The 8461-nt window shown below is 43.8% G+C and overlaps 1 protein-coding gene across 1 annotated transcript in view; it reads left to right on the plus strand.

Moving 5' to 3' along the window:
* LOC105528099 (sterol 26-hydroxylase, mitochondrial) overlaps nucleotides 1–8461 on the plus strand; it is a 44246-nt gene that overhangs the window by 6869 nt on the left and 28916 nt on the right. Inside the window, exon 2 of the mRNA XM_011964690.1 lies at nucleotides 1–194. Coding sequence (XP_011820080.1) covers nucleotides 1–194 — 194 coding nt within the window. The remainder of the gene's footprint in view (nucleotides 195–8461) is intronic.

Below are 8461 nucleotides of genomic sequence, written 5' to 3' on the forward strand. Positions count from 1 at the left end.
GCCCCCACGGGGCCAGAGCCAAGGCCACGATCCCTACCGCCCTCCCCTCGGACAAGGCCACCGAGGCTCCCGGAGCCGGGCCTGGTATCCGGCGGCGGCAACGGAGCTTAAAGGAGATTCCACGTCTAGGGCAGCTGCGCTTCTTATTTCAGCTGTTTGTTCAAGGCTATGCCCTGCAGCTGCACCAGTTACAGGTAACCCGCGGGGGCATCGCGTCCTGGGGATGGGGGTGGGCACCGGAACAGAGAGGCTAGAGGTGAGGAGACTTTGGACAAAAAGTGAAGACTGCAGGAACTCAGCTGGGGACCCACTGAGGCTATGGTCATAAACTGGAAATCTGTAGGGAGAATGTGCAAAGTGCAGACAGAGCCCTTTGAGCTGAGATAAACAGGACGATGAGGGGTGTAAATCAGGAAGGCACCAGCAAGGAGGGGATCTGGACGCTGGACTTAAAGTGAGCAGAGGCTGAGGAGGGAACTGTCTTGGGAAGACAGTGGCAAAGGCAAGTGTGTAAGCTGACAGATAGGGAATCACTAATTCTGTCATGATACTGGCTACCACAGACTTCTTCCAAAGGAAATAACTTCAGGAGGATTTTAGAAGCCTCTTGGTTATTTGCAAGGTAAATTTCCTCTTACGGGAAAACACAATGCTGCTTCTCAGATCGTGGAAGCAAACTCACAGACAGAAAGGAAAAGGTACTTTTTGTTATTAAGAAATCAGTCTGAGGCCGGGTGCAGTGGCTCACACCTGTAATCCCAGCACCTTGGGAGGCTGAGGTGGGAAGATCACCTGAAGTCAGGAGTTTGAGACCAGCCTGGCCAACATGGTGAAACCCCGTCTCTACTAAAAATACAAACATTAGCTGGGCATGGTGGCACATGCTGGTAATCCCAGCTACTAGGGAGGCAGAGGCAGGAGAATCGCTTGAACCTGGGAGGCGAAGGTTGCAGTGAGCCAAGATCGTGCCACTGCACTCCAGCCTGGGCAACAAAGCAAGACTGTCTCACAAAATTAATTAATTAATTAATTAAATTAAAAAGAAATCAGTTTGTGTTCAGGTCAGTGGTGTTGGGGGAGAAAACCAATGTCTAATAAGAAAGTTTTATCCAGCAGAATACAGAAATGAGGCAGGGATGAACAGCTCACTGCTCACTGACAGAGACCGGAAAACCCAACACTGACCAGTGTTGGAGAGGATTTAGGAAATGAACGAACCAAAGGGGTTCATGTGGGATCTGTCTTCCTAATGACTAGCAACAAATGTAAATGCACCTACCATGTTCCAGGCATGGTTCCAAGTGCTGGGATTCAGTGAGATGAGGCTTCTGCCCTCATGGGGCTTATATGCTCCTCTGAAGAAGATGGAGGACAAAGAGATAAAGTAATAAAAAGTTAACTTCACAGAGAGACCTCTGGGAGGAGAAGCTGTTCTAAGGTTGGGGAAGAGGGAGGGGGCTTCGATTCACAGGGTGCCTTCACAAGGACACTTCGTTGTCAGGGACTGATAGGAGCAGGCTGGTCCTGGGCTGGGATAGTCAACCACCTGCTGGTCATGTGTCTGTGCTGGAAAGGAGTCAAAAATGAGGAGGAGCTGTGGGGACTGGGGACAGAACAGGCCTTTGAGGACAGCCTTGAAGATCAAGATAAGGGCCCTGGTTCCTCTGAGGGGCCATGGTGAGCTCTTGAGCAGGCATGGGATGAAGATGACCTGCATGGAACACTGTCCAGGCTGTGGTGTGTGTAGTAGGAGAGGTGCAGAGGGTCTAAGGTGATGAAGGCTCAGGCATGGCAAGATCCAGGATGGAAAGGCAGATCTGAGTCACACTCCAGAGAAAGCTGGACTGGAGGTTGAGGATGAGGGAGAAGATGACCCTGAGGGCAACAAAGGGCAAAACGGACTACAACCAGGGCTGCATCCTCTGCAGTGCTCTCCTGCAGTCTTCCCTGTTGGGCTCATGTTTGTGAGACTTGGGGGTGTGAAAATAAGTAATTCAAAATCTAAGCTGTTGGAACTTTAAAATATTTTGAGCCTTAAGGGAATGTGATTATGTGATTATGGGACTCAAGTCACATAAGCAGGCTGCTGTAACCTAAGCAGCTGTAACCTTTGTTTCTCTGATTATAGATTAACTTTCTTCTTTACCTCTGGTTTTGAAAACATTGTAAATGTCTACAGGGGCCAAGGAAGATGCCTTCCCTCTTCACTGTTGAACTTCATTGTAGATTCACTTCCTTTTATCTTTCTCACGCAAAGATTTCATGCCTATCACATTGCTTTAAGATGAAATGTTAACTATACTATTTTAAATTGGAAAGGAAATGAAAATGAGACGCATGGAAAAGAAAACAAATGATAACTAATTAAATTGTAACTCATAAACCAGCCTTGTACAGAAAGTGTTATAACCCTCTGAAACTTTGTTTCCTGCCTAAATAAGCAAGGACTTAACTTTTAATTTTGGAGCACTGATCCCATTTTTCTGGAGTGTGTGTTTCCCAAATGGCTATTCTCAACTTTTCACTTGAATAAAATGTTTAAAACTGGATTCTGATTCTTTTGATTATTTCAGTTTGACAGGGGGCAGGTCAGAAAATACTGAGAGATGGTTTTGAAATCACTTGTGGACCCAGATCCTTTAAGCCAGTTGTCCCCAATCTTTTTGGCACCAGTTTTGTGGAAGACAATATTTCCATGGACTGGGGTGGCGGGGCTGGTTTTGGGATGAGTCAAGTGCATTACATTTATTGTGTACTTTATTTCTATTATTGTTACATTGTAATATATAATGAAATAATTATACAACTCACTATAATGTGGAATCAGTGGGAGCCCTGAGCTTGTTTTCCTGCAATCAGACCATCCCATCTGGGGGTGATGGGAGACAGTGACAGATCAGGCATTAGATTCTCATAAGGAGTGTGCAACCTAGATCCCTCGCATACGTAGTTCACAGTAGGGTTTGTGCTCCTATGAGAATCTAATGCCAGCACTGATCTGACAGGAGGCGGAGCTAAGGTGGTAATGTGAATGATGGGGAGTGGCTGCAAATACAGATGAAGCTTTGCTCACTCACCTGCTGCTTACCTCCTGCTGTGAGGCCAGTTTTCTAACAGGTCACAGACTAGTACTGTTCTGTGGCCCAGGGGTTGGACACCCCTGCTTTAAGCCAAGAAAACAGACTCTTGTTAACTTCTTCTGCTTGATTTAACCTTTAGAAATGGGAGAGGCCCAGTCAATGCCTCAAGGGTGAGAACTAAGGATTTCTCAGGGGCAGACTTGCTTAGGATGATGTCTAGAGCAATAACTACCAAAGAAATTCTAGATGGCTTTAGAAGGAGGAAGAGGAAAGCAGGGGAAAGTCAGGATGTATGGCTTTTTAAAGGAGAGTCCAGGGCTGGGATATAGCAGAGCCCCCTGGTTTCAGTCCTTGTATCCCAAATGTCTTGCGGCACACGAACCTGGGCCATCCCATGGGAAATACATTAGCCCTTCCCACTATATGTGGCTAGTGTGCGTTAATAGAGAGAGGAGTGTTGTACATTTATAAAACTCAGTTAATAGTCCTTTAAAATTAGAGAATGTGTTTCAGTTACTCACTTTGTATCAGTTAGAATTTGTTAGATTGCCACTCAAACTGGCTTAAACTATAAAGCAGCTTTATTGGCTCATAGAACTGAAAACTCCAATAGTTGAGTATCCTTCAGGTGTGTTTGTTCTAGAGATTCAGGAAGTCATCAAAGCTACAGCTTCAGCTGGGTGTGATGGCACAGTCCTACAGTCCCCCAGCTACTTGGGAGACTGCGGCAGAAGGATCCCTTGAGTTCAGGAGTTTGAGACCAGACTGAGGAACATAGCAAGACCCTATCTCTAAATTTAAAAAATGACATCTCTGTTTTTCTGCAGTTCCCTGGGTTCAGCTGTCTTGTAGGAGTTGGTTGACTGGCTTGGCCTGGGTTAATTGCCTATCCATGAACCCATCATAGTGGCCAGGGGGAGACAGACATACCCTAATTAACTTATCTCTGTGCTGGTTCACCCTCAAGCTGGGATTGGGGTCCCTCCCACGCAAACAAGGCATCTGCCACACAAAGGGGAGGATGGGAATGGACGTAGGAACAGCCAACCACGATGTCCCTTGCGCCCTCAGTTGTCAAAAACTGCATTAGCACACACAAAAAAGTAATAAAAATAAGCTTTGAGAAGCATTGTAGCACTTAAGGGAGTGAGGTAGGAATTAGGACATGTAAAAGTCATACTACATAAATGCCAGTGCCTTTCTCTTTCCTGATAAAAATTATGTTGAACGCTGGAAAAATGAAATGTAAACATATGTTACATTTATATCAAATTAATATCTTTCAAACATATTGATCCTGAGAATTATGAGATATCTATTATGTAGCTCTTATTATGGACTGCCTGGCTTTGTGACCCTTCCTGTGCCCCCCAGTGCCCAGGAGATTAATGATTTAATCTCCCCCAGGTCACCCAATGTCCTAAGCACATATATGTCATTTTATGTTATCATGTTTCTCTATCTTTCTTTTTATTTTTTCTTTTTTTGAGACAGTGTTTCACTCTGTCACCTAGGCTGGAGTGCAGTGGTGCGATCATGGCTCACTGCAGTCTTGACCTCCCTGGCTCCAGCTGTCCCCCTACATCAGCCTTCCAAGTAGCTGGGACAACAGGCATGCACCACCATGCCTGGCTAATTTTTGTATTTTTGGTAGAGACAGGTGTCGCTATGCCCAGGCCGGTCTTGAACTCCTGAGCTCAAGCAATTCACCCACTTTGGCCTCCCAAAGTGCTGGAATTATAGGCATAAATTACTGTGCCTGGCCATCATGTATCACGTTTCTTATCATCACTTGTTTATATGGCTTAGAGATTGGGGCTGTGAAGCTGTGAGGCCTGGGCCTATGTCTTTCCTACCTTTTTCCCCCAAGTGCCAGGCACGGTCTTAGGCATAGGGGAGGTGCTATGAGTGGTACTGAGCAGTGGATACATCTGATGGAAGAAGTGTCACCCTTCTTCCCTGCTCCCTGATCTGGGTTGTTTGACATATTATAGAGTGAAGAAAAGGCAATGAGGGAGGTGGGCAGATTGAACAAGCCTGACCCTTCAGTTCTTGGTGTTTGAGGTATCAGAAACTAAATGTCAACACATTCAGCATGGGCAGATGATTGGGGACTGGCCCACACTGGGCAAATCCAGAAAAGCAAATGTGGACTGGAGTGCCCGCATGATTATTTAATGAGGAGGTGCTCTGGTTTGAATGTGCTTCCTAAAGTTCATGTATTGGAAGCTTGATCTCCAATGCAATAGTGTTGAGAGGTGGGACCTTTAAGAGGTGATTGGAATGATTCTGAATGATTAGTTATCATGGGAGTGGTTACTGATAAAAGATTATTTTAACCCCTCCCTCCCTACCTCACACACATGCCCTCTTACCCCTCTGCTTTCTGCTATTGGATGATGTTGCAAGAAGGTCCTAACCAGATACAGTCCCCTCAACCTTGGACTTTCCAGCCTCCAGAACTGTAAGAAATAAATTGCTGTTCTTTATAAATTACCCAGCTTCAGATATTCTGTTATATCAATACAAAACGAATTAAGACAGGAAGTCAAGCCTCCCAGGAATCATAATACTCCATTGCACTAGAACCCTCTGTTGTAGTTATCTATTGCTGCATAACAAACTATCCCAAATCGTGGTGGCTTAAAACAACAAATATTTTGTTATAGTCATAATTCTGTGCGTCAGGAATGTGGGCAGGGCACAGTGGAAATGACTTATCTCTGCTTCATGATGGAGCAGGCCTTTAGCTCAAATGGGCAAAGATGGAGAGGATTGCTCAAGTGAGGCCATATGTCTGGGCCTTGAGTCTGGCTTTTAGCTGGCACGTCACCTCTTCTGGGGCCGGAATGGCCAAGATGACTTTTCTAGTTGCATGTTGGTTCCTGGCCTGGTTTGGCCAGAAGAGCTGGTTATCTCTCTCTTCATATGACTGGCTTGAGCTTCCTTACAGCATGGTGGTCTTAGAACACTTGGACTTCTTGCATGCGCTGGCTTCCCCCAGAGTGAATGTTCCAAGAGACAGAAAATAATAGTTGCAGTTTCCTAAGGCCTGGTCCTGAAAATCAGCACAGTCTCATTTCCACTGTATTCCACTCATCAAAGCAGTTACAGAGCCCACTGAGAGCCTAGAGACATGGACTTCACCTCTTAATGGGAGGCATGTGAAGGAATCTGTAGCTGTCTTTAATCCTCTACACCCTTTTCATCGGATTCAGTTACCTAGGGAGAGAAATTATTAACTACATTACTGAACTGCTTGGAAGGACCCAGAACGAAAGGAGTAGAATTGTATGGAAGAAAATTCCATCTGGGCCTTAGAGAAACCCTTTTGAATGTGCTTCTCTGGTGACTCTCCTTTAGGTTAATTATCTCTCTCCTTTGGACTATGAGTGATAAATGCTGCTAAATTCTTCCTATTTGGCTTCCTTCTTCTGAATTTTGTAAAAACCACTCCTATTCTGTTAACACATTCTTTCTTCAGTTTGACAAAAACCTTTGATTAGATAGATTTCTTCCTTAGCACTCATGTTACCATCAGGCCTTCCAGAGATTATTGTCCATTTACCTTGACTGGACTTGAGTGTTTTTCAGGGTCATCTGGTAGACATCTATGAAGTTGTCCTTGAGGCTGTAGCAGAACAGCGAACATGGCCCAAAAGCCTCAGGGATGGGAATATGAAACTAGGTATTAAGGCAAAATATGTGTGAGTTATGCCAGTTTTGCAATTACATTGCCAGAATGAATCACTGCAATTTAGCATTTGCACTTACAGACAAACTGCTGTGGGCAAAGAGACATGCAAAATATTCAAGGCAGCCTTATTTGTGGTCAGGAAAGATTAGAGTGATTTAAATGTCCCATAGTAGGGGACTAATTAAATTATGGTACATCCATATGATGAAATTTCATGCAGCCATTAAAAAGGTTAGGGACAGACCTATTAATATTTATTGCTTGCTAAGAGATGGAAAGAATGTGTTGAAAGAGAAAAACTTTAGCTGAATTAAGTTTAGCAGAGTTTAACTGAGCAAAGAACGATTCACAAATCAGACAGTGTCCCGAGCCAGAGTAGGCGCAGAGACTCCAGTGCAGCCACGTAGTGGAAGAAGATTTATGAACAGAAAAAGGAAAATAACATACAAAAAATGGAAGTGAGGTACAAAAACGGCCAGATTGATTACAGCTTGGCATTTACCTAATATGAACACGGTTTGAACAGTTGGCCATCTCTGATTGCCCAAAACTTGGTGATTGGCACAAGAGTAAGCTACAGTTTGTATACAGCTCCATTTACATTATAGGTCGTAATGTGCTGAGAAACCTTTAGGCCAAACTTAATATATAAGGCGGCAGCGTTAGGCTACACTTGAACTTGATTTAACAATTCCCCACTTTTGGTCATCTCAGTTTTAGAGGATGACCAAGACTTTACTCACTGATGTCACTATCACCATTGTAAATGTATTTATTTGTTCTTGGAACCCATTAGGAAATAGCAGAGCAGTGGGTTTTGTAAGACGGGAACAAGGACTTCCGGTTATTTTTTGTAAAGGTTAGAGTAGAGGGTACCTCTTTATGCTGGGATGTCCTGTTTACAGAAGAAAAACAAAACCTACTCTGTTCTAGGATCTATTTGTTTCCTTAAAGTCTTAGTTTGATTATGTCACATTTAGCATAAGTGACTCCATTTTGGTTTGGTGTGGTCTGTTGGAGGCTAGTGCATGAGCTCAGTCCAAAACAATGGCCTCCCATAATTTGTTTACAGTTTCTCCTCTTTTGGTCAGTTTCTTGCTTAGGTAAGAGTATGAGCAAAACGTAGGGCCTTAGCACTGCTCTCAGTTACCATCATTTTGTGTTTCTGGTCTCAGCACGTCATTCATAGGTTATGGTGCCTTTCATGGTCACATATTTCTTTTAGCTCTTTTCATTCCAGTTGAAGAGAGACCATTTGACATTCTACAGATGGCTGCATGCAAACATTTAAAACTTTTGAGAGAATACATTGCACCAGGGAGACTACTGTTACGACTATCAAGAGGATAATACCTAGAGTTTGGAGTATGCTCCTTAGCCAGGTTCCCCATAAACCAAACCAACTAAAATCAAATAGATCAAAGAATCAGCTAGATAAAAATTCTACTTGCTTTGACTAAGCAGTCTCTTTGTTAATCCCCTACAACTGAATCTCTAAAATACCAGATGTGATGAAAGTGCCAGCAGCTGCATAGATACTTCCCTGTTTAGCCAGTAGGTAATCTAGAGCAATTCTATTATTTAGCGTAACTTTCAGAAGAGAATTTAAAGTCTGTTGTGTAACCATATCCTTTACAGTAGGATCTGCTAGAGAGTCTATCATGAGGGATAAATTTCTTTCTTT

The sequence above is a fragment of the Mandrillus leucophaeus genome, unplaced genomic scaffold (assembly GCF_000951045.1).
Source record: "Mandrillus leucophaeus isolate KB7577 unplaced genomic scaffold, Mleu.le_1.0 Scaffold70, whole genome shotgun sequence".
Lineage (NCBI taxonomy): Eukaryota > Metazoa > Chordata > Mammalia > Primates > Cercopithecidae > Mandrillus > Mandrillus leucophaeus.